At 39.1% G+C, this 27420-nt stretch overlaps 2 protein-coding genes across 3 annotated transcripts in view; one reads left to right on the top strand and one right to left on the bottom strand.

The window, feature by feature from the left end:
- Positions 1-12207, top strand: part of LOC115220887 (immunoglobulin-binding protein 1) — a 30153-nt gene extending 17946 nt beyond the window's left edge. The window contains exons 7-11 of one of the 2 annotated variants that reach the window (XR_005002704.1): positions 754-833; positions 2950-3086; positions 5233-5378; positions 8595-8720; positions 11872-12207. Coding sequence is in view for 1 of the 2 variants with exons in the window: in XM_029791080.2 (XP_029646940.1) it covers positions 754-833; positions 2950-3086; positions 5233-5378; positions 11872-11912 (404 nt within the window). In the remaining variant the exon portion in view is untranslated. The remainder of the gene's footprint in view (positions 1-753; positions 834-2949; positions 3087-5232; positions 5379-8594; positions 8721-11871) is intronic. The other variant, XM_029791080.2, reaches the window with a different exon arrangement.
- A 376-nt stretch (positions 12208-12583) lies between these two features.
- The window catches only part of LOC115220825 (hypoxia-inducible factor 1-alpha inhibitor), a 46166-nt gene continuing 31329 nt past the window's right edge, over positions 12584-27420 (bottom strand). Inside the window, exons 3-8 of the mRNA XM_029790999.2 lie at positions 25537-25688; positions 22660-22805; positions 18570-18676; positions 18319-18388; positions 14695-14802; positions 12584-13123 (exon numbers count right to left, since the gene is read on the bottom strand). Of these exons, the coding sequence (XP_029646859.1) occupies positions 13079-13123; positions 14695-14802; positions 18319-18388; positions 18570-18676; positions 22660-22805; positions 25537-25688 (628 nt within the window). The 3' untranslated portion in view covers positions 12584-13078. The remainder of the gene's footprint in view (positions 13124-14694; positions 14803-18318; positions 18389-18569; positions 18677-22659; positions 22806-25536; positions 25689-27420) is intronic.

Raw genomic sequence — 27420 nt, 5'->3', positions numbered from 1 at the left:
CTTTGGCTTAATTATGAGGATGTAAACAAACCAATAAAGGTACCTCGGTCATGACCATTCCATTTTTATAGTGGTATATAGGACTACATTATGTGCCCTTTACCTATTTCCTGTCTTGCAGTTTTTCCCTATGATATTCAAATAATATAGCCATTGGCGTTAGGAAGGACATCCAGATGTAGAACCTCTGCCAGGTCAAGATTGAAGCCTGGTACAGCCATCTGGTTCGCCAGCCCTCAGTCATTCATCCAACCCATGCTAGCATGGAAAGCAGACGCTAAACGATGATGATTGGTGTTCGGAAGGGCATCCAGCTGTAAAAACTGTGCCAAAACAGACACAGAAGTCTGGTGCAGGCTCCGGCCTGGCCTCAAATTATCCAACCTATGCCAGCATGGAAGGCTGACGTTAAACAACAGTGATGATGATGATGATGATACTGAAGCTGTGACCTTTCAATGCAGAGAAGTAACAACTTGACCTGGAGAGACTCCCTAATCTCTAAGCTATACACACTCTCTCGAGTAAGCCAGAGATCCTTCATTACTGTTTTTTTAAAAATATACTGAAGCTGAATTAGTTCACTAAACTCCATGTTGATCAGATACCTCAGAAAAAAAATCAATAATTTCTATAGATTCTTTTTTTTTTTTTACTGCTGAAAATCTATTTTTTAAACTTTATCTTTTATTTTTTTTATATATTTTATATTTTTGTATATTCATATATTCTATATATTTTTTTTTTATCTAGTTGAACTTCAAATCTTGGAACAAAGACCTAACATGGCACACTGTCATCAGCGCCAGCCAAAAGAACCCTCTCAGAAAAAGGTGAGATTAACTACATTTTTATTTTTTTTAGATCTTTTACTTTTTACTTGTTTCACTCATTGTACTGTGGCCATGCTGGGGCACCAACTTAAAGGGTTTAGTCAACCGAATCAGCCCAGCACTTACTTATTATTTTAAGTATTGTACTTATTCTATCAGTCTCTTTGACTAAATTATGAGGATGTAAACAAACCAACACCAGCACGGAAAAGTGAATGTTAAACTGATGATGACCATTCTTAAATTAGGGAATACTTACTTATACTTGTGGCAACATTCACCCTGGGCAGGTTGAGTCTGCTTCTTCTACTCATGGAAGAAGTTTCGTGGGATTATGTGGATTTCACAAGCGGTCCCCAACAATCCTGCATGTGGAGACATCCTGTTTGCCGCAGATTGCCCACAGACGCAAGGACAGAACGACCGAGGAGCCACCGGTTGCCGAAGCAGACACTCCGAGGATTTTCACCAGAGCCCCGTCTGCCAGGTTGTGGCCCTAATACCACTCGGTGTCAGACCAATACACCTTGGGTGGCCCTACCAGGAACCAAAGTTCCCGACGGCATAGCTCTGACACTACCCGTTGCTAGCGTCCCCACCACGGTGAGGAGGGGATGGACTTTGGGGACGCAAATTAGGGAATGGAACATTGGAAAATGTTATCCCATGTATATAAACAGACAAGGTAATGTATGTTATCTCATCCACTTGTATATTTGTTCCTAATTTTGTAGGCTTGTGGGTGCTGGTGCTACGTAAAAAAGCACCTGTATCAGTGTTGTGTAAAAGCACCCAGTACACTCTGTTAAGTGATTGGCATTAGGAAGGGCATCCAGCTGTAGAAACCAAGCCAAAATGGATCTTTTCGGTTTGACCAGCAGTTTTTTAAAATAATTTCCACGTAACTAAACACTTTTAAACTTCCTATACTGGTAGAATGTGTTTATAAAACATCTTTTCCTCTTGGCTTTATTGAGAAAATTCTATAGTTTGTAAGATATTTGTTGCTGTTTTTCTTCGATTTCTGCAATTTCAACCAATCAATGACGTCTATTGAGGTGAAAACATTCTGTGCCATAAGAATATGTCCCTCATTTAAGAAACAGATTAGGTTTATTTACATTTCTGAAGAAAAAAAGATACCCTTCCCTCCACACCTAACCCTAATCCTAACCAACCCTAACTCTAACCCTAACCCAGATTGAAATGCAATAGATCGATACTAGAGTCATAATTATGGGTGACAATTTCATATGACACTGCTAGAAAAAACTGCAGTTCAGACCAAAAAGATCCACCAAAACAGACATGAACCTGAGCAGCTATTTAGCTGACTAGCTCCTGTCAAACTGTCCAACCCATGCCAGCATCGAAAACGGATGTTAAATGATGATGATGAATGAGCATCAACTGCATCACTGTCCCTAGTCCCTGGCCATAGGAGCAATCCCTTCCACTTGACTAACCCATAAAATGTTTATTTTAAATATGGTTTGTGTCGGTAGGTTACAATATTTTGTGTTTTTACTTCTCTACAATGACATGTAAAATTTGATGCTATAAAACATTTGGACCTTTTCGGTTTGACCGGCAGTTTTTTCTAGCGGTGTCATATGAAATTGTCACCCATAATTATGACCCTAGTATCGATCTATTGCATTTCAATCTGTTTTAGGGTTAGGGGTGGGGGAAGGGTATCTTTTTTTCTTCAGAAATGTAAATAAACCCAATCTGTTTCTTAAACGAGGGACATATTCATACGGCACAGAATGGTTTTTTTTTTTTTTTACCTCAATAGACGTCATTGATTGGTTGAAATTGCAGAAATTGAAGAAAAAAACAACAAATATCTTACAAACTATAGACTTTTCTCAATAAAGCCAAGAGAAAAAGATGTTTTATAAACACATTCTACCAGTATATGAAGTTTAAAAGTGTTTAGTTACATGGAAATTATTTTTAAAAACTGCCGTTCAAACCGAAAAGATCCAAACAATTTGCTTGAATCTCTTTTATTTTTTTTTTATATTAATCATTACTAAAAGTTCACAAAAAAGGCAGTACAGCTCATGTGATTGATGTTGTAATATATTTTACTCTATATCTTCAATTACAGTCATTCCGGCCCTTCATTATAACAAAAGACCAACTCCAAAAGAAGGTTCTAGGGGCTGGTTATCCTAGTTTGCCTACATTAACCATTGAAGAATTCTATGATCAAAAAATAAAGGAAGGAACATTACAAATACCAACGTAAGTATTTTTTTGTTTTTTTTTAATGCAAGATGCTGTGTGTAAAGAGATTTACTTCCAAAATGTATTTAGTAGGCATCGCTGAGTGGTAAGTAGTTTGCCTCCCAACCACATGGTTCCAGGTTCAGTTCCACTGTGTGGCACTTTAGGCAAGTGTCTTCTACTATAGCCCCAGGTTGGTCAAAGCCTTGTGAGTGGGTCTGGTTCACAGAAGCTGAAAGAAGCCTGCTGTGTGTATGTGTGTGTGTTGTGTGCATGTTACTGTCTTGTTCTTTAACATAACATGATTGTTGTAAATGAGTGTCACTGTCACACAAGCGGTGTCAATCATTTCCAGTATTCTGCAAAAACATGTCTGGTCACGGGGAAATATTGCCTTGCTTGGAAACTGGTAAGAGTGGGTGAGAGGAAGAGCACTGGCCATAGAAAATCCTCCTCAACAAATTCCATCTGACCCATGCAAGCATGAAAAAGTGGATGTTAAAATGATGATGTTGATAGCAATCATCACCATCATTGTTTAACGTCCTCTTTCCATGCTAGCATGGGTTGGACAATTTGACTGGAGACTGGCCAGACAGAAGACTGCACTATACGTCTGTGTCTGTTTTAGTATGGTTATTACAGCTGGATGCCCTTCTTAACACCAACCACCCTGCAGAGTGGGCTGAGTGCTTTTTACATGGGAGCCTAGCACTGGCAAAATCAGTTTTGGCATGGCTTTTACATCTGGAATCCCTTCGAAGTGACACCAGCACTTACTCTTTTACTCTTTTGTTTGTTTCAGTCATTTGACTGTGGCCATGCTGGAGTATCGCCTTTAGTCAAGCAAATTGACACCAGGACTTATTCTTTGTAAGCCTAATACTTATTCTATCGGTCTCTGTTTGCCGAACCGCTAAGTTACAGGGATGTAAACACACCAGGATTGGTTGTCAAGCGATGCTGGGGGGATAAACACAAGACACAAAAATACACACATACACACACACATACATACACACATATACATACATATATACAATAGGCTTCTTTCAGTTTCCGTCTACCAAATCCACTCACAAGGCTTTGGTCGGCCTGAGGCTATAGTAGAGGGACACTTGCCCAAGGTGCCACGCAGTGGGACTGAAACCAGAACCATGTGGTTCATAAGCAAGCTACTTACCACACAGCCACTCCTACGCCTATACCAATTTTACATAGCAAACATCAGCTGGTATGTACATATTAATGACTTGTAGGGATATGGTATTTCATTATGTAACCACAATATACAACAAAGAAATCAATGTATAATAACAAATGTGTGCCCTGAGAGAAATGTTGGATATAAGAAGCATCAGATGTGGTATGCTCATGCACTACGGATGGATGAGGAGAGATGTGTGAAGAAGCGCCACTCCCAAACAGTTGAAGGAATCCGGGGTAGAGGCAGACCCAGGAAAACATGGGATGGGGTGGTCAAGGATGACCTTCAAACGCTGGGCCTCACAGAGGCAATGACAAAAGACCGAGACCTCTGGAGATATGCTGTGACTACAAAGACCCAACAAATAAAGTGAGTTCATGGCTGTATCCTACATCAGCTTCACACAACCAGCCCCAGCCCATTCAAAGTACCTTGGATCGTAGGATGGCCTGAGGTGCTTACCTTGGATCGTGGGGCAACCTGCTGTGCTTGAAGAGACCTATTGAATCAAGTACATCAACATGAAAATAAAAATCAAATGGAATTGTAGTTGTGATACCCATGCCAGTGCCACGTAAAAAGCACCATCCAAACGTGACTGATGCCAGTGCTGCCTTGACTGGCTTCTGTGCTGGTGGCACGTAAAAACCACCAATCGATCGTGGCCATTGTCAGCCTCCTCTGGCCCCTGTGCTGGTGGCACGTAAAAAGCACCCACTATTCTCACGGAGTAGTTGGTGTTAGGAAGAGCATCCAGCTGTAGAAACACTGCCAGATCAGACTGGGCCTGATGCAGCCTTCTGGCTTCACAGACCCCAGTTGAACCGTCCAACCCATGCTAGCATGGGAAGCGGATGTTAAGTGATGATGATGATGATGATGATGTACTTCAGTTGTATTATATAAAATATGGACATTAGTTTTCTGTTCTAAAGTTTCTTCTTTTTTCTTGACCAGCGGTCAGAGTCTACACGACTGGGCTGTAGAACCAGAGAAGAAAGCAAATGATGCTGATCAAAAAGAGGCTGAAGATGATGAGAAAGAAGATGCAGATGATCCTGAAGCTTTAGCAAAAGCACGAGCTTGGGACGATTGGAAAGATGGTTAGTGTTCTGCTTTTTATTGATTTGTACATTTAATTAATTGCTTAATTAGGTAAATTGATTAATTGCTTAATTGGGTAAATAAATAGTGGGGAAAGTAGAAGGCCAGACTAAATAATGCTCCTAACTCCCTCCGCTTGGGAAAATAAGTGATATTTAATTCCTTTACCAGCTTCAGTCAATGAACTGTGGCCATGCTGGGGCAATGCCTTAAATGTCTTAGCTGAGCATATCGAGCTGAGAACTTGTTTCAGTTCATTACATGTTTGTTTGTTGTTTTTGATTTCATTCCACCCATTTGTTGAACTGCTAAGTTACAAAACAAATTCTCACAGCATGAACATTGCTAATTTTTAGACTTTTTGGATGTCAGTATATATAAGATTTTTACATGTGAGTATACAAAAGGTATATAAGACATTTTAGATGTGGGTGTATATATGACTTTTTAGATGTGGGTGTATATATGACTTTTTAGATGTGGGTATATAAAAAATTGGTTTAGATGTGGGTATCTATCTTTTATCTTTTACTTGTTTCAGTCGTGAGACTGCGACCATGCTGGGGCACCTCCTTGAAGAATTTTTTGTTCAATGTACTTCTTTCTTTGTTTTTTAAGCGTAGTACTTATTTTGTCAGTCTCTTTTACCAAACTGCTAAGTTATGGGTACGTAAACACACCAACACCAGTTGTCAAGTGGTGGGGGGGGGGGGCAACGTACACACACACACATGTGCATCAAAGACCCGACAAATAATGTGAGTTCATGGCTGCTTCCCGCACCAGTTTTGCATAGCCCCAGCCCATCCTTCAAAGTACCTTGGATTGCAGAACGACCTGCTGTGCTTACCTTGGATCGTAGGTTGACCTGCTGTGCTTGAGGAGACCTATTGAGTCAAGTACATCGACATGAAAATAAATATCAAATGGAATTTGTAGTCGTGATACCTGTGCCAATGGCACGTAAAAAAGCACCATCCGAACATGTCCGATGCCAGCGCCGCCTTGACTGGCTTCTGTGCCAGTGGCACGTAAAAAGCACCAAACGATCGTGACTGCTGCCAGCCTCCCCTGGCATGTAAAAAGCACCCACTACATTCATGGAGTGGTTGGTGTTAGGAAGGGCATCCGGCTGTAGAAACACTGCCAGATCAGACTGGAGCCTAGTGCAGCCTCCAGGCTTCCCAGACCCCGGTCGAACTGTCCAACCGTGCTCGCACGGAAAATGGACATTAGACGATGATGATGATGATGATGATGGGTTCAATTTACTAAATTCACTCACAAGGCTTTGGTCAGTCCAAGGCTATAGTGGAAGATACTCGCCACAGGTACCACACAGTGGGATTGAACCCAAAACAATGTCTGGGAAGGAAACACACAACCACCACACCTGCATCTATGTAAGAGTTTTTTAGATGTGGGTATATAGAAAACTTTTGAGAATATCATGAGTGTATATATATACGTGTGTGTTTGTGTTTATCCTCCCCCCATTGGTGTGTTTACTTCCTCGTACCTTAGTGGTTCAACAAAAGTAACCATTCAAGACAGTCATCCAGCATGGCCACAATCAAATGACTGAAACAAGTAATAGAATAAAAGAATATATATATATATAAGGCGCATGGCTCAGTGGTTAGAGCGTCGAGCTTACGATCGTGAGGTTGTGAGCTCGAATCCCGGACCGGGCTGCGTGTTGTGTTCTCGAGCAAGGCACTTTATTTCACGTTGCTCCAGTTCACTCAGCTGTAGAAATGAGTTGCGACGTCACTGGTGGCAAGCTGTATCGACCTTTGTCTTTCCCTTGGATAACACTGGTGGCGTGGAGAGGGGAGGCCGGTATGCATGGGCGACTGCTGGCCTTCCATAAACAACCTTGCCCGGACTTGTATCTAGGAAGGTAACTTTCTAGGTGCAATCCCATGGTCATTCATGACCGAAGGGGGTCTTTTATATATATATATATATATATATATAATGAATAGATAGGTATAAAGTATCCAGGCAGGTACTGTTCAAGCACTCGGCTATAATCTGGGTTCTGGCCAACCACATCGAGTTGTAAGGAGCACCTAGGATTACTTAACGTGAGGAATATATATATATATATATATATATATATACACGGTGGGGTTCTTTCAGTTTCCGCCTACCAAATCCATTTGCAAGTGTTTGGTTGGCCCAGGTCTATAGTAGGAGGCATTTACCCAATTTGTAATGCTGCAAGACTGAATCTGAAACCTTGTGGTTGGGAAGCAGGCTTCTTAGCACCACACAGCCACACCTGTGCCTATATGATATGATGTCTTATTATCATCATCATTATTATTATTATTCTATGTTTCACTTTTGCTCTACATTTGCACAAGCTGGCTCCAAGTTTCACCCAGAGACCTCAAGAGACAACTTGTTGGAAGTTCGTGTTGGTGTTATGCCTAGGGTGCCATATATTTGGTTTTGTACTTAGTATTATACTAGTGAATGTCTAAAAAACCATACGAAAATTATGTTTGTTTTAAAACTTGAGATTACATAGAATTATCGTCGTCGTCGTCATTATTATTATTCTAATTCTATGTTTGACTTTTGCTTTACATTTGTACAAGTTGGCTCCAAGTCTCACCCAGAGACCTCAAGAGACAACAAGTTGGAAGCTCGTGTTGGTGTTATGCCTAGGGTGCCATACATTTGGTTTTGTACTTAGTGTTGTACTAGTGAATGTCTAAAAAACCATACGAAAATTATGTTTGTTTTAAAACTTGAGATTACATAGAATCGTCGTCGTCGTCGTCGTCGTCGTCATTATTATTCTAATTCTATGTTTCACTTTTGCTTTACATTTGTACAAGTTGGCTCCAAGTCTCACCCAGAGACCTCAAGAGACAACAAGTTGGAAGCTCGTGTTGGTGTTATGCCTAGGGTGCCATACATTTGGTTTTGTACTTAGTGTTGTACTAGTGAATGTCTAAAAAACCATACGAAAATTATGTTTGTTTTAAAACTTGAGATTACATAGAATTATTATTGTTATTATTATTATGTGTATGTTAGTATACTGAACAGATGTGCTGTCTTCTCTCCTTGCTTTTCACATCACTGTTGCAGTGCATCAGACCTAATTTGTCACATGACCCCCTCCCCCCTCCAGTCAACTTCTTCTCAAATCTTCCTCCCCAAAATGTCACCACTTTGAATTCTCTCCCTCCTTGCAGCCGTCAATTTATAACTATTCAAGAGGAATATTAAACTGTATCAATCTCACTAGTATCAGAAGGCCCGAAAAGGCCAAGGTCACAGCTTCTTCTTCCTTCAGATCAGAACAGTAAAAAAAACAAAAGGTAAATCATTCAGGTACAGTGATGGTTTGACAGAATTGTTAGAGCAATGGGCAAAACACCTTATGATATTTAGTTCTAGTCCTTTATGTTCTGAGTTCAAATCCCACCTATGTCAACTTTGCCTTTTCTCTTTCCAAGATTGATTAAAATAGAGTACAAATGAGTACTGGGTCAGTTCATATATATATATATATATATATTATAGATAGATGTGAAGGCGCATGGCTCAGTGGTTAGAGCGTCGAACTTACGATCGTGAGGTTGTGAGTTCGAATCCCAGGCCAGGCTGCATGTTGTGTTCTTGAGCAAGACACTTTATTTCACGCTGCTCCAGTTCCCTCAGCTATAGGAATGAGTTGCGATGTCAGGGTCAGTTTATATTCATATATATATATAGATAGATGTGAAGGCACACGGCTCATGGTTAGAGCGTCGAACTTACGATCGTGAGGTTGCGAGCTCAAATCCCGGATCGGGCTGCGTGTTGTGTTCTTGAGCAAGACACTTTATTTCACGTTGCTCCAGTTCACTCAGCTGTAGAAATGAGTTGTGACGTCACTGGTGCCAAGCTGTATTGGCCTTTGCCTATCCCTTGGATAACACTGGTGGCGTGGAGATATGCATGGGCGACTGCTGGTCTTCTGTAAACAACCTTGCCTGGACTTGTGCCTCAGAGGGGAACTTTCTAGGTGCAATCCTATGGTTATTCATGACTGAAGCTGGTCTTTACCCATTTATATATATATATATTTATATATATCTATATCGGGGGAGAGTCATTCTCTTTTGGTGCCTTATAATTTAACACACTCACCGATAAAATTTCCACATATGTCTTTTTTATTTTTCTAAAATTTTCGTTGTGTCTTGCAACCTTTTCAATGGTTGTTGACTCTCAAAACTATTGAAACAACAGAATATGCTTCAACACACGAACTCACATAAAGAATCTTGCAAACCAAATCCCAAAACGATATATATATATATATATACATGCACACACACACACACACACACACATATATATATATCACGTGACCGACCAGACCATCAGACGTTGTTACACATCGCTGGTCACAATGCGTTCGCATTGTTTTAGCCTTCAAATGATGCCACCCCACTGGCTAAGCGAGCAGGCCAACAGAAGAAAGAGTGAGAGAAAGAGTGGTGAAAGAGTACAGCAGAGATCACCACCCCCTGCCGGAGCCTCGTGGAGCTTTTAGGTGTTTTCGCTCAATAAACACTCACAACACCCGGTCTGGGAATCGAAACCGCGAGTACGCTGCCCTAACCACTGGGCCATTGCGCCTCCACACATATATATATATCACGTGACCGACCAGACCATCAGACGTTGTTACACATCGCTGGTCACAATGCGTTCGCATTGTTTTAGCCTTCAAATGATGCCACCCCACTGGCTAAGCGAGCAGGCCAACAGAAGAAAGAGTGAGAGAAAGAGTGGTGAAAGAGTACAGCAGAGATCACCACCCCCTGCCGGAGCCTCGTGGAGCTTTTAGGTGTTTTCGCTCAATAAACACTCACAACACCCGGTCTGGGAATCGAAACCGCGAGTACGCTGCCCTAACCACTGGGCCATTGCGCCTCCACACATATATATACATATACATATATATATACATATATATATACATAATATATACATATATATATACATATATATATACATATATATATACATATACATATATATATATATATATATATATATTAGATTTCAAATTTTGGTACAAGGCCAGCAAGTTCAAGGGAAGGGGTAAATCAATTATATTGACCTCTATGCTCAACTGGCTCTTATTTTATCAACCCCACCTGTAGTACGAAAGGCAAAGTCGACCCTCAACAGAATTTGAACTCAGAACGTAAGGACAGACGAAATGCTGCTAAGCATTTTGCCTGGCATGCTAACGATTCTGCCAGCTTGTCACCTCATATTTACATACATATATATTAGAAAGAAAGAACAAACAGGTAAAACGGGTAGTAGCAATTTGGAGCATGGAATTTATAATCCAAGCGTAATTGCAGAGTTCTTAGAGTAAATAAGGGATTAAGAAATTGCGCATAAGAGACTTTATTCACAATTTCTTAATCCACTATTTACGCTGCAATTACGTTTGAATTAGGAATTTGTTGTTCTAGAGTGACTCCACGTATTTTACCTGTTTGTTCTTTCTTTCTAATGTATACCTACCTGCTCAATGATGAACCCAGCTGCAACACCACTCTTGTTTCAGTCGCAGTTCAGGTCAGAGTTTTGGTGGTAAACCAACCTGAGCACTTATTGTATATGCCTATAACATTACGTCATTACATGAAGTTTTACCTGTACAATGTGTGTGTATATATGTACATATATTATATATATATGTACATATACATAATGTATATATATTACATGTGTGTGTGTATATATATATATTATATGTATATATATATTATATATGTGTGTGTGTGTGTGTGTTTTATATATATATACATGTATGGGCAGTGTGTGTGTATGTGTATATATATAGGTGTGTGTGTATATATATATATATTATATTTATATATATACACTGATATTCTTACCTCTGGTACTTTTACTAAGTGTAAAATGGAAGAGATAGAGATCTATCGCTGGATAGGCGTTAGCTAATCGCTGTCCCTCAATGGACTGATATCCTTTCTCTGCAGTTAGCAAACTTTGTCGAATTAAATGCCTTGCTTGGAAACACTTGCTCATGATGTAAAGGTTGCCTACATGATGTCACATGTAAGTCATCATCATCAGCATCCGTTTTCCATGTTGGCATGAGTTAGACAGTTTGATAGAAGCTAGCAAAGCCAAGCATTGCACCAGATTCCATAGTCTGTTTTGGCAGGGTTTCTACAGCTGGATGCCCTTCATAATGCCAGCCATTTTACAGAGTGTACTGGGTGCATTTTACTTGACACCATCACCAGCACTTTTTATGTGGTAGATTGTTATTAATATTAGTAAAGAAAGTTAGTCTGCAAAAACTAATTATGGTCCTGTGTCCACAGAAAATGTGAAAAATATAAATATTATTTTATGTGTTTTAATTAATGTATTTTAATAATATCCTCTTTAATTTTTTTGTTTTTTGTTTTATTTTCCAAATATCAGATATTCGTCGTGGCGATGGAAACAGAAATAACATGGGATGATATGAACTTTATACACTGATCCAACAAATTGTAACTCCACAGAAATGAAAGAAAACTGAATTTGAAATCTTTTAAATGTGCTGGTTTTGTAAATCAACTCTAATAATAACAATAATAATAATAATAATGATAATTAGTTTCACAAAATAATTTACTAAATTATTTTATTGAACTACCCCCCCACTGCCATTCCTTTTCCTTTTTTTCTTCCTTTTCCCTGAGTAAATCAATTACTCACAAGACTTTATTTTGTATTAATGTTTTATCTGAAATAAAAACTGCATACAGAACATTTTGATTATGTATAAAATAAAATATTTCTTTTGATTTTATTGTAATTGGTGTCATCATCATCATCATGATTGTCATGATGATCATCATCATCATTTTACATCGCATTTGCCCAATGTTTCTTAGCATTCTCCACACCATCTGGCAATATAGAAAACCAACCAATTTTGTTGTTGGGTTTGTTTTACGATGTGTACTGGCTACGTTTCAATTAATTAGCCGCTTGTATATTTGGAATCACCATCGCAAATAACCCCAAGAACAGGTTTAACTTGCAAAATAAAAGGGTTTTTTTTTTTATATATCTTATTTTTATTATTATTATTTTTTGGCCAGTTTTATATATAAGTATAGTAAAGAAAGATATTAAAACACAGACAACTTGAAATACAGATTTTATTGCTGAAAAAACAAGTTAGAAATATGTCTCTGATTTCAGGCATAAGATAAAATCTTTGTGTGTGTGTGTGTGAGTGTGTGTATACATCTTAACATGTATATTATTATATACCAGTTTGTGTTATTGCATTAACCAAGGTCAGAGCCAATATTGGTTACACACACACACATATGTACACAGATAAATACAAATATTTATATGTATATATATATACACACAAACACACATACATATATATATATAAAACATATGTACATACTTATATACACATATATATATGACACATTTATACTCATATACATATATATTTTAAACAATATAGTATGATGAATCCAAAATGTTGATACTGGAGTGCAAACCAGTTCTGAAGTTAACAGTCAGACAAGATATTTGCATATTAAATAGCATTCATTCAAATTTCCAGTCCTCCTGTTTTGAATGATTCTTGAATTTCATTTCTTCCTGGTTAGTCAGGCTAAGTATACCTTCCAAGGACCATTGTTCTCATAAATGGGGCAACCTGCAAAAAAAGATAATGTTTCACAAGTTAGACTGGCTCGACAAAACTGCAGTTGTATCAGCGTAAAGATACTAAAGATGGCCGTGTTGCAATTTGGTGACATTGTGTGTCTCGATGGCCCTGAGAGCTATGCCAGAGGAGAGCAAGTTCCTGGTAAGGCTTTCACATGTTGGACAGGTCAAAGGATAGAGGCCAAACTAGTATGTTGGTTGCACAGACACATATATGTACACACACACATATATTTCATATGGCATAAAACAAAAATGACTCTCCCCAGAAAGGTTTTTTTTTTTCCAAGGTCTGGGGTCTCCTGCCCCTAAGCCCTAGACCATCACCTAATCACCCTTACCCGTCTTGTTGCTTAACAACAACAACTGGTACTGATTTTATCGACCCCAAAAGGATGAAAGGCAAAGTCGACCTCAGCGGAATTTGAACTCAAAACGTAGCAGCAGACAAAATACTGCAAAGCATTTCACCCGGTGTGCTAATGATTCTGCCAACTCATCACTTTAATAATTTGTTATTTTTGAGCTTTCTGATAAAAAATAACCAGGAGAATTCATCTACGAAGCAATTGCCTCAGCTCCCCTTCAGGGTTGGCGAAAGCGATGTGGTGGACAATGAAAAACCTGGCTGATGACAGTCAAGGCTGATCTGGAACCCAACCTAGGCCCCCATATCTACGGCGTTCACCGCTGGAATAAGGAGTGGTTGGAGATCAAGCGGTCGTTAGCCTCAAATTGCCAGGCCTGGTCGGCGTTTGTGAGAGATGCAGCATTGAGGATGAATGAAGCCAGCTCAACCCACCCCGGGTGAATGCTGTCAAGTCACTTTAATAATAATAATAGTAATCATCATCATCATCACCACCACCAACCTCCTCCTCTGTTTCTTTCAACATTCGTTTTTCATGGGCTGGATGGTTTGATCAGAGCTGGTAAGCAGGAGAGCTGCACCAAGTTCCAATCTAATTTGGCATTGGTTTCCATGACCGATGCCCTTCATAACATCAACCACTTTACAGAGTGAGCCAGGTGCTTTTCATGTGGCACCAGCACTGAGCTCTTGCAGGCCAATCTTCTTCAGCAGGGGGAGCGGCATTAACACTTCTGCTGTGGAGGACAGGCCTTCTTGTGTATAGCAAGGCGACCAGATATTTTGGTCCTTTGTCATCTCCTCCAAAAGGTTCGGTGACCCGAGGGTGTTCTAATTCAAGACCAAATGTCCTTGGAAGGGAATTTCTGTCCATCACCTACTTTTCGTAATAGAATTACACAATATCAAGGTAAATGGAGACCCCTTTAACACATGACAGCATGAGAAAATAAATACTGATTTCAAAATTTGGCACAAGGCCAGCAATTTCTGGGAGTTGAGGTTTTAGTCAATTACATCAACCCCCATGCTGAACTGGTACTTATTTTATCAACTCTAAAATGATGAAGGACAATGGTGGTGGTGGTGGCAATGGGGATGATGGTGGTGGTGGTGGCAATGGTGATGATGATGATGATGATTTTTACTTTTGACAATATTTGTATAATAGTGTATCAAGAAGAACTTACCTCATTTATATCTCCAAGAGCATCTGTTACCATTTTCTCTATGTTTCTCATGATGGCAATCTTCTGAGAAGCTGCCAATGGATATGTGACTGTTTGCTGACATGAATTCTACAAAACAATTCAAAGAATTTTATAAGAATACATTTTTAAAAATATTTAACACGTTCACTGCCACAGAAACGTTAGCACGCCACGCGAAATGCTTAGCGGTATTTCGTCTGCCAGTACATTCTGTATTCAAATTCCGCCGAGGTCAACTTTGCCTTTCGGGGTCAATAAATTAAGTACCAGTTACACACTGGGGTCAAATGTAATCAACTTAATCCCTTTGTCTGTCCTTGTTTGTCCTCTCTGTGTTTAGCCCCTTGTGGGTAGTAAAGAAATAGGCATTTGGTCTGCTGGTACATTCTGTGTTCAAATTCCGCTGAAGTCGACTTTGCCTTTCATCCTTTCGGGGTCGATTAAATAAGTACCAGTTACGCACTGGGGTCGATATAATCAACTTAATCCGTTTGTCTCCCCTCTATGTTTAGCCCCTTGTGGGTAGTAAAGAAATAAGAAACTGAAGAAACTTGTGTGTTTGTTTCCTACTACAGCCGGACCATAAGTTTTGGTTTGTTTACATCCTAGTAACTTAGCAGTGTGGCAAAAGATACTGACAGAACAAATATCAGACTTTGTAACATATAACATATAGCTGACTGATGCTTGAATTATCAACCACCAGAAAACTACCCAAAATGAAGTAGTTTTTAGTTTCATGAATTCCTTATAACTACAAGCGATTAGTGAAGGCGCATGGCTCAATGGTTAGAGCATAGAGCTTACAATCGTGAGGTTGTGAGTTCGATTCCCAGACCGGGCTGTGTGTTGTGTTCTTGAGCAAGACACTTTATTTCACGTTGCTGCAGTTCACTCAGCTGTAGAAATGAGTTGTGATGTCATGGGTGCCAAGCTGTATCGGCCCCTTTGCCTTTCCCTTGGATAACACTGGTGGCATGGAGAGGGGAGGCCGGTATGCATGGGCGACTGCTGGTCTTCCACAAACAATCTTGCCCTGACTTGTGCCTGGAAAGGTAACTTTCAAGGTGCAATCCCATGGTCAGTCATGACCGAAGGGGGTCTCCTCCTACAAGTGATTATTATTGTAAATAAGTTTCATTCATTTGTTTGGTTTTACGTCCATTTTTCAATGCTGGCATGGGTTACATAAAACTTGTCAAGACGGATTTTCTACAACTGGACGTTCTTCTCACCAATCCTTACATGTGTAATAAGATTTTTTTTTTCATTTCACTGGCTATTTTACTTAGTGGAGATTGCAAAAAAAGTTTCTGTTTTCATTCAGTGTTAAAGAGGAAACCATGTAATAACACTCATAAACCCATGCTCTCACATGTTTCTCTCATACTCTCATATATATCTTTTATCTTTTACTTGTTTAACTCATTAAACTGCAACCATGTTGGGACACAGCCTTGAAGATTCTTGTTTTTTTTCTTTTTAAATCTGATACATTTTCTACCTTGCCAAACAGTTAAATCACAGGGCATTTTCACACGAACACCAGGTGTCAAGTAGTGTTGGGAGACAAAAACAGACACATACACACACATACATGAGGCTTCTTTCAGTTTCTGTCTACCATATCCACTTTCAAGGCTTTGGTCAGCCCAAGGCTATAGTAGAAGACACATGTCTAAGGTGTCATGCAGTGGGACTGAACCCAGAATCGTGTGGTTGGGAAGCAAGCTTCTTACCACATAGTCATATGTTTGCCTGTACATATATCGGGTTCTCAGTTTCCGTCTAACAATCCATCCACAAGACATTGGTTTTTCTGTGGCTATAGTGGAAAATACATGCCCAAGTGTCACACAATGGGACTGAACTAAGACCCATGTGGTTATGAAGCAAACTTCAGAGCCACAGAACCAATTAGTCTCCCTAGCAAAGAATTGAACCGTAGTCTTTAGCCTGACAGCTGAGATACTGATGAGGTTACACAACATATTCTTATAAATAGGTTTACATGTCTGTATTTAATATTCTTTTATTCTCGTAACTGTTTCAGTCATCTGACTGCAACCATGCTGGAGCACAATCTTAAGGGGAGTTTTAATCAAACAAATCGACCCCAGGACTTGTTCTTTGTAAGGGCTAGTATTTATTTTATCAGTCTCTTTTGCTAAACCGCTAAGTTATGGGGACGTAAACACACCAGAACTGGTTGTCAAGTGATGGGGGCAGTACAAACACAAGACACAAATATATATATATATATATATATATATAAGGATAAGATCGATATTTAAACACCGATCTTAACAGGTGGCCAGCATGGGAATAAAAACCTTTCAAAGGTAATAATTATTTAAAATTGTAATTTAGGGTATCTAAGAGATACCACCACGCTGGAAATAGCAGTCAATACCTAAATTAGATACCCTAAATTATAATTTTAATTATATATATATATATATGTCGGTCTTCTTTCAATTTCTGTCTACCAAATCCACTCACAAGGCTTTAGCTGGTCTGAGGTTATAGTAGAAGACACTTGCCCAAGGTGTCACACAGTGGGACTGAACCCAGGTCCATGTTGTTGGGAAGTAAGCTTCTTCCCATACAGCCATGCCTGCACCTATACGGACATTTTGAAAATACCACACGGAGTGACGTGCAGCACCCTGCACAATTATGGGCTGCCCTTTGGCAAGGTACATCTGTTCAGCCACCCTGCCAGTAATACAGTGAAGTCATGGGACTGCAGCATGGCAGATTGTGAAGAGATAGTGGAAGAACTCAACTAAATGAAAGGTGCTTCTTACTTTGGTGCAAAGCAGAGGAATCCTTGAAGATCAATGGTCGGGAACATCAAGCTCTCTCAAGAGAGTAACTGCAACACATCCCTAGGGGTGGCATCCACGGTTGTGTAATCACTATGACTCAAGCTCCCTATTCAAATTCATAATGATCTTTTCTATTCTAGGCACAAAGCCCGTAATTTTTGGGGAGGGGGCCAGTTGATTAGATCAACCCCAGTACGCAACTGGTACTTAATTTATCGACCCTGAAAGGATGAAAGGCAAAGTTCACCTTAATGGAATTTGAACTCAGAACACAAAGACAGACGAAATACCACTAAGCATTTCGGCCAGCGTGCTAACGTTTCTTATTTCTTTATTGCCCACAAGGGGCCAAACATAGAGGGGGCAAACAAAGGTAGACAAAGGGATTAAGTCGATTACATCGACCCCAGTACATAACTGGTACTTAATTTATCGACCCTGAAAGGATGAAAGGCAAAGTCGACCTCGGTGGAATTTGAACTCAGAATGTTAAGACGGTCGAAATACTGCTAAGCATTTCGCCTGGCGTGCTAACGTTTCTGCCAACTCACTGCTGGAAGTGGATGGAGACGGTGAATAATGGAATTGGATGGAGACAAAGAGTCACAGGAATCTGTGAAAGCAGCAATAAAAAAAAATTTAATACTTGTTTGACTAAAAACCCTTCAAGGCAATGCCCCAGCATGGCCGCAGCCAAATGACTGAAACAAATAAAAGAATGAAAGAAAGTTGACATAAAATTAATAACAAATACATAAAATGCTATACTTACTCTTACTTTATACCAAAAATTGATTGATATGGTGACACCCTTTTGGGGTAGTGATTCAATCTGGTGCCACCTGAGCCAAAATAGAAGAAAACAAAAAAAAATCATTGTAAAGAATTAAAAAATGAAAGAAAAGGGAAATAAAGGAAACTTCTAACAATACAGGGAAGTTGTAAAAGTTCTGCAATGGTGATAAATATTGTTTTATTAGTGGGGGAGAAATGGCAAAATAAAATGGGAAGTGAAACACATACCAATATATAGGAATATATAACACATCCCCAGGATGTAATGTAGCTTCAAATCCTTTTAATTCAAGAACTTTGGGAAATTTCTCTAAATTTGGATTCTCCAAGTTCACCTGTGTACAAATAAATAAATAATCACATTGAAATTATCTTCAAATTTAAAGATGAAATAAATTAACAAGGATTGAAAATTCCTTTATTTCATAAAATATTTTCCCATCACCACCTTTACTATTACCTAGCTTGTATATGACATATTGTGAAGGCATGTGGCTTAGTGGTTAGGGCATTCGGCTCATCATCGTAAGGTCGTGAGTTCAATTCCCGGCGGCGCGTTGTGTCCTTGAGCAAGACACTTTATTTCACATTTTTCTCCAGTTCATTCAGCTGGCAAAAATGAGTAGTACCTATATTTCAAAGGGCCAGCCTTGTCACACTCTGTGTCACGCTGAATCTCCCCAAGAACTACGTTAAGGGTACAGGTGTTTGTAGAGTGCTCAGCCACTTGCAAGTTAGTTTCATGAGCAAGCTGTTCAGTTGATCATATCAGCTGGGACCCTTGTCGTCACAACCGAAGGAGAGCTCCTTTTTTTATATGACATATTAAAACTAAGAACATTAAGGTTTCAATTTCTGTAGAAATGGTATATTGTGTGAAGAATATGGAAGAAGTAGGATATTCGTTGGTAGAGAGATATTGGTGTTTAATGTAAAATATCTACAGAAGCTGAAGAGAAATGGGTTCTGTGGATCCTCTGGGTGTAATGCAGATCTATAAAAGCTGAAAAGAAAGGGGTGGCTGTGTGGTAAGTAGCTTGCTTACCAACCACATGGTTCCTAGTTCAGTCCCACTGTGGGGAACCTTGGACAAGTGTCTTCTACTATAGCCTCGGGCCGACCAAGGCCTTGTGAGTGGATTTGGTAGACGGAAACTGAAAGAAGCCCGTCGTATATATGTATATAGATATATGTATGTGTGTGTATATGTTTGTGTGTCTGTGCTTATCCCCCCAACATCGCTTGACAACCGATGCTGGTGTGTTTACGTCCCCGTAACTTAGCGGTTCGGCAAAAGAGACCAATAGAATAAGTACTAGGCTTACAAAGAATAAGTCCTGGGGTCGATTTGCTCAACCAAAGGTGGTGCTCCAGCATGGCCACAGTCACTTGACTGAAACAAGTAAAAGAGTAAAAGAGAGAGTATATGGACCCTGGTGAAACTTTGCAGCTTACCAGCCCCAGTCAAGATGTCTTACCCTTACGAGCATGGAAACGAGATGCTACATGATAATGGTGATAATAAAAGACAGAAAACAGATGAAGTGAAGAAGTGGGTATCAGATTTAAGGACATCAGTTAATGTATGCAAGAGATACTGAGATATGACTGTATTGGATAACAAAATGGTTAATTTTCGCTGGATGGAACATACTGTATGCAGACAGTAGGAAATATATAACTACTAGTATTATAACCCGATTTCATTCGGGTCTTCTCGGACCACATTTTTAAAGATGAGGAATTTAAAAAAAAAACGAAAATTTTATCAAAAATTAAAAAGAAAATGAGGGTAAAAAGCACTCATTTTTTCACAATGAAAAATCGTTTCCTAGTAGTTGGAATTTTGTGACAAAATGTATGTTTATTAAGCACAACAGCCTGCAGTGCATGCCGCTGGGCATTAAAAGCCAATCGCACAAACCTAGAGGGGCTCTGGGCCCCCTTGAATCGATAAAAATTACTCTTTTTGCCATAGCAACCACATCTTTATAGCGTGCGAATTTTAACCATTGCGGTTCTCATCCTCACCACACATTTAGTATCCCTACCAATTTTCAGCTCGATTCTAACCTCGGTTTGTCCACCGTTAACCGTCAAAGCAAAATGTGCATGCAATTTTCGTCCAAGGACTGTTTCATAGATATAGGTTTTCCAACTTTGAAGAATGACTGAAGAAGATTGTATCTCAGGAGGTTTAACCTCAGAGACGAGATGACATTGGATTGAGAGGAGTGGTGGATACAGGGCTGTCCTATCTATGGCAACATAAGAAATGTTAGAAATATGATAGTGATGCAAAAATGGCAAGAAAAAAAAGAATATAAATTGTTGCCAGTCAGTAGCTGGAGGGAACACACAAACTCTTGGCATTCGCAAGATCTGTGTCTGAAGGACAAAGATATGGAGATACAACAGGGGGGAGTGAGGTAAAGGGAGTGGTCTGAAACTGATTTATTGCAGTAGTGGTAGAATACAATGTGTGAAGACGTAGCACAGATAGAGGGCCAATGGGCAGAACTTTAGTCAAACATGTAGGTGGATGTGGTTAGTAAACCAGCCAAGATATCTCAGCTGTACAACATACTGTGTGCTTGTGCCTTGTGAAAGGTTATCATTTGGAGCTGGTTTGAAAAGATAATAATAATGAAATTATTGTATACAGTGCTCAGGTGCACCACAACTTGTCAGAAAGTGTGTATAGAGTATATGCAGTAATGTACAAATGTCTGGGAAGTGAACAGTGTATGAGTCAGATACATGCTTGCGTGTGCATAGAGGGGAGAAAATCAGGTGTAGTGTTGGCGAATCTCAGGAAGCATGGAAGTTTTGAAGGATGCAGTGCTCCAAAAACTAACAACTGATGCCGGCAGTTTGTTTCATACTTCAGCAACTCTCAGCGTGAAAAAATGTTTCCGAAAGTCATGGGAGCTGTGCTGTTTTCTGACTTTGTAAATATGTCCACGGGTGTTAGATAGGTGGAGTTTGAAAAGGTGCTCAGAGTTATTGTTTATAAGATGGTTGATAATTTTATAGGTGTCGGCCAAGTCAGCTGCCAGACGTCGGAGTTTCAATGTGTCCATGCCCAGGGAAGTAAGGCGTTCAGAATATGGCAAATGCCTGATGGAGGGTATTCTTTTGGTTGCACGTCGCTGAACGGCTTCCAGACGATTGATATCCTGGGCAAGATAGGGGTTCCAGACCGGTGATGCAAATTCCAGGTGAGGTTGCACCATAGCTATATAAAGCCGTAGATAGATAGCCGGAGAGCGGCTCACAAAGGATTTGGTGAGTGATGCCAAGACACCTTCAGCCTTCTTGACAATTTTAGTGATGTGTTTTGTCCAACGCAAATCACTGTCGACAATAACACCCAGGTCGCGTTCACATGAAGACTTTTTGAGATTAGTGTTGTGGAGGGAGTAGGTGGACGCTGGTCTTAGTAACCATTTATTATGTCTTCAAAAATGCCTGAAGACGTCAAGTGAAAGCAGATGTACAGGTAATTTTTCTTAGCTAACACAATTTCCACGGCTAACTTTAAATTGTGCTTTTCTCAAAAGTGACACTTTGAAGTTACACCATTCAATTCACATCAGCAATACGATATTAAATGTGCAAGGTTGGTTTCAAATTTTGACACAAGCCAGCAATTCTGAAGGGAGAGGAGAAGTCAATTACATTGACCCCAGAGTCTAACTGGTACTTATGTTATTGACCCCCAAAAGGATGAAAGCAAAGTTGACCTCGGCAGAATTTGAACTTAGAACATGGAGACGAACGAAATGCCACTGAGCATTTTGTTCAGGGTGTTAACGATTCTGCCAACTCACTCTTTTACTTGTCTCAGTCATTTGACTGCAGCCATGCTGGAGCACCGCCTTTAGTCGAGCAAATCGACCCCACGACTTATTCTATCGGTCTCTTTTTCCCGAACTGCTAAGTGACAGGGACGTAAACACACCAGCATCGGTTGTCAAGCAATGCTAGGGGGACAAACACAGACACACAAACATACACACACACATATATATATATACATATATACGACAGGCTTCTTTCAGTTTCCGTCTACCAAATCCACTCACAAGGCATTGGTCGGCCCGGGGCTATAGCAGAAGACACTTGCCCAAGATGCCACGCAGTGGGACTGAACCCGGAACCATGTGGTTGGTTAGCAAGCTACTTACCACACAGCCACTCACTGCCCGATATTTATGAGTAAGATTAATTAATATTACACAAATCAACACCACATTACAGGATTCATTGATTCTCCATCAGAACTTAGTAACAACAAAACAATGAGACAACTAACCTGACTCTGTCGGTCATGTGGATGGTAAACTGGGAATGGGTACAAACTTTTGAACTGGTCAGGAGCGAAGAGAAGACATCGTTTGACACCTCTGAGTTGAGCGAAGAAATTTTGTTGTTCATCATAATGAACTGGTGTTATGTTACCTGGCAAAGTAAAACAACACAAAAATAATTCATATAATTGCATTCTAACGTTTATCGATATTTTTACATCCATAAATATAAGGTTACATAAATTTGAATGATTTACAGATTCTTTTAGAAGACATTTTACAGATTGGATATCCTTCCTGGTTATGATTTCAATTGAGAAGAACAATTTAACATAATCATCATTTTACGTCTATTTTTCCATGCTTGCATGGGTTAGAATGGATTTCTCCAACACAGCATTTTGCCCCTTGTTGTGGTTCCTTCTCATTTCCTTTGTAACGTTCAAAATCTTAAGATCAGTCATCACTACTTCTTCCTTTGTCTTCCTTCGTATTATTCTCCTTCAGCAAACTCCTTCCAACTGGATTCCTTGGTAATTCTTCACCAGTCACCCTCCATATGCATCACATGTCCGTACCCATGCCAATACAGTCTTCTCTCTTTTGTACATAGCAGCTGACTCAGATTATACCCAGCTTTCAGTCAGTTCATTTCTGCTCTATGATTCATGCACACTAACACTACACAGCAGAATTCTGCTTTAAGCACCTCATATAAACATTCCCCTTTTTTTAAAATATATTTTTGGAATTTTCAGAAAATATTTGCAAATTTGTGTTTTACACACACACGATTATACTTTTTACTCTTTTACTTGTTTCAGTCATTTGACTGAGGCCATGCTGGAGCACCGCCTTTTAGTCGAGCAAATCGACCTCAGGATTTATTCTTTGTAAGCCTAGTACTTATTCTATCGCTCTCTTTTGCCGAACTGCTAAGTTACAGGGACACAAACATACCAGCATCGGTTGTCAAGCGATGTTGGGGGGACAAACACAGACGCACAAACACACACACATGTATGTATATATATATACGACGGGCTTCTTTCATTTTCTGTCTACCAAATCCACTCATAAGGCTTTGGTTGGCCCCAGGCTATAGTAGAAGACACTTGCCCAAGGTGCCATGCAGTGGGACTGAACCCGGAACCATGTGGTTGGTAAGCAAGTTACTTACCACACAGCCACTCCTACGCCTACTTACCACACAACCAAAAAAATTAATTTTAATTTTTAGAATTTTTAAAAATCAGTTTAAAAATATGGACAGTCCAAATTTTGGTTCAAATCCCAGCAACAGACTATTAAATGTGTTTATGGGGGAGAAAGATATTGTAAAACTTCAATATGTCAGACTGACAAACAAATGAGGAAGGTATGAGATGGTCGTGAGATGTGCTAAAAATAACAGCTAAATAACCCTTAAATCATACATCAAAAATTTTTATTTTGGTCTTTGCATAATTTTATGAATTCTCATGTGTAAAACACAAATTCGAAAAATATTTCTGAAAATTCCAAAAAATAAAAAAGTTATGAGAGGTTTGCTTAAAATAGAATTCCACCCATTACACATCCATAAATAAGACAAACTAATCTCATTACTTTCCTGCTGGTAATCAGTCATACATTCTTCACATTCAGGGCTTATGTTTTGCTATCAAACACCATCACACTTTATACACAAACATCATACAATCTGCTCTTCATTGAGACAGAATCCTTGTGTCAGCCATGGTAATGGTAGATCCCTGAAGTTTTTACATTTTGTCTTTACACTTGCTCCTATGCTTTTAGGACAATCAACTCCACTAATTATTATGTCACCAACGTTAACAGAAGCCACAGAACTACTTGGAGCCTTTTAAGCAGCTGAAAGAATTTACTAAATTGGTTCCAGTATTTTACTGCTACTTATTTTAAGGACCTTGAAGAGACAAAATGCAAAGATGGTAATATCAGAAATGGAACTCAGAAAGTAAAAAGATGAAACTAAACAATATAAAGATTTGATGCTCTGCAGATTCTTATCCTTAATACTGATTTCAAATTTTTTTTTTGGGGGGGGGGGGTAAATTGACTACATCAACTCCAGTGCTCAACTGGTACTTATTTTATGGAAATTGTAGCTGTGATACCAGTGCCGGTGGCACGTAAGAGAACCATCCGAACGTGGCCGTTGCCAGCGCCACCCCAACTGCAGTTATATATATATATATATATATATATATATATATAACTGCATGTGTGTTGCTATGTCTGGTGTTGGTCTGTTTACATCCCTGTAACTTGGCAGTATGGCCAAGTACAGATAGGACAAGTACCAGGTTTAAAAGAATAAGTACTGGTGTCAATTTGTTTGACTGAACACTTGAAGGAGCTGCCCCAGCATGGCCACATTCCAATGATGCAAACAAACAAAAGATTAAAGATACTGACGCGATGCTTCAGAGTTACAGGGGGAAGAGAAACGTGATTTTGCATCTTTCATCCATTACCTAACAGTTAAATGAAATAACTGCAACCAAAAACTGAAAGTAGACTGCAGTCTGTGGTTATGAAGTGTTCAATTCTACTGTAAAAATAGTTTTCTTAATAAACTACCCTTATTATTATTATTATTGTAATTAAATAAATGACAAGGGAACAAGAATTATGAATCAACTTTATTAGCTTACAGCTGTTTCTGCTATAGGACACAGTGCAGTCAGAACAGAGTGCTCGCACATCACCTTATTGCTTCCCTGGGGCTTCTAAAATGAAGTACATGTTTATTTGGGGAAGCATTTAGATACCTGCCTTCTTAATATTGATATATTTCCACAGTAAATTCTCAAGTACAAGCTACTTAAAGGCTCAACCTCTCAACATCAACTTACCTGCCATTCCAACCAAAAGCAAATTTGAAGATAATGGGCCCCAGTTATTTTCCTTCTGTTGCTTTGAAATCCACCGCCAGTTGAAAGAGACAAAATCTTGAACAATTTTATCTCCAACCCCTTCTGTTAGGGGTTGCTGCAGATATAACCAGCTGGAATAATTCAATAAACAGACACAACAAACTTTTATTAATAACCACACAATTACATTAACGAAAATATAATAATATTAACAAAATAGAAATTATATTATGAAAGCTGGCATGCTTCTCTGAGATTATTTCTTTTGGTAAACAAACTATTTAACACCAGTTTTTTTTTGTTTTTTTTCGTTTTTTTTTTTTTTTCTTTTACTCTTTCTTCTCTGGCAGCAGCCTCTGAAATATCTCAGCTTACATCCAGTTTTCCTAATCCATTCTGTTAACATATAGTGCAAGTGTGGTTGCATGGTTTAAAGAGTCTGCTTCCCAGCTATGATGGTTTGGGGTCCAGTCCTGCTGCAAGTGTCTTCCACTAAAGCTCTGGTTCATCCAAAGCCTTGTGGGTGAATTTGGTAGAGAGAAATTGAAAGACAATATGTGTGTGTGTGTGTCTCCTTTTTTGACATCACATGATAATTGTGAATGAGTGTCATTACCATACAACCAGAGTCATTCATTTCCAATATTTTGTGTGTAAACATGTAATGGTCATGGGGGAAATATAACCTGGCTCAGAAACAGGTGAGGGCTGGCAATGGAAAGAGCATCTGGCTGTAGAAAATCTGTCTCAATAAATTGTCTGATTCACGCAAGCATGGAAAAGTGGACATTAAAATGATGATGATTCTATCAGCATATCCTCTATTCTTGATTGTCAATTGCAGAGCAAAGATACATTGAGCTCACTCCATACTTCAGAATTCCATTATCCATTATACACCAAATAAAGAATTACAACAGATTGAATTACAAGGATGCCATGTAACCAAAGTGTGTCACTGCCAAAAAGCTGTATCTCAGGCCAAATCAATGCTCAAAACAGTTGCCGCTCAGCAAAGGTGTCTAAATCAGTGGCTCTCAACTCGGGTCCACATAACCCTTGAGGATCCATAAGATTTAGTTGTTAAAAATTATTTGCAATAAATCAATTATACTTCTACAATATACAAAATATTTTTAATAATTTCTTTCGTACAATTTCTAATAATATTTAATTACAAAAATATAATGGGGTCTGTAGGAGTTCAGCATAGCAAAATATGAATTAAACGGGTCCACAGGCAAAAAAAAACAAAAAAACATGAGAACCAGTGGCCTAAAATGTTGTTATGACTTTTGGCCTTTTCTAAAAAATGCTTTTAAATTTTAAACATTAGCAGGTCATTGAGAAATTGATGGTTTTTGCAATAGTCCATTATATCATGATGTAATTTTTGCTTACACAAACATTACCAGTGATGGACATATGGTAGGTGGTGATGGTGGGTATTTTTATATGTAAGATATAATATTCACATGGACCATGAATAATTTATACTGAAACACAAAAGAAACGTCACACACATACTAGATAGAAACCAGTTTATTAACAGACAGTCATAGTATTGATTGAAGAGTGCTAATTAAGAAACTGTTCTTTCCTAATGATAAAACGTCATTTCCTGAAACATGTTTGATGGCACACGGGTGCCTTTCATACCCATGAGTCAACGTTTTGCACATGCATCATGCGTTCTATAATGATGTGTTCGCGAGCATTACCATGTTCATGGAAAGTGAGCGAACTTGAATCCTACATGCAATCCTTGTGGTTTCAAAAGAGAGTGGAGCTGTGGGTCAGTGACATCTTCCTGATGTCAAATTACCTAGAAATGTGATAAAATCCATACAACCTCAATATCGT

The sequence above is a fragment of the Octopus sinensis genome, linkage group LG17, assembly GCF_006345805.1.
Source record: "Octopus sinensis linkage group LG17, ASM634580v1, whole genome shotgun sequence".
NCBI classification, from domain to species: Eukaryota; Metazoa; Mollusca; class Cephalopoda; order Octopoda; family Octopodidae; genus Octopus; species Octopus sinensis.
This window is presented reverse-complemented; position numbering and strand designations above follow the sequence as displayed.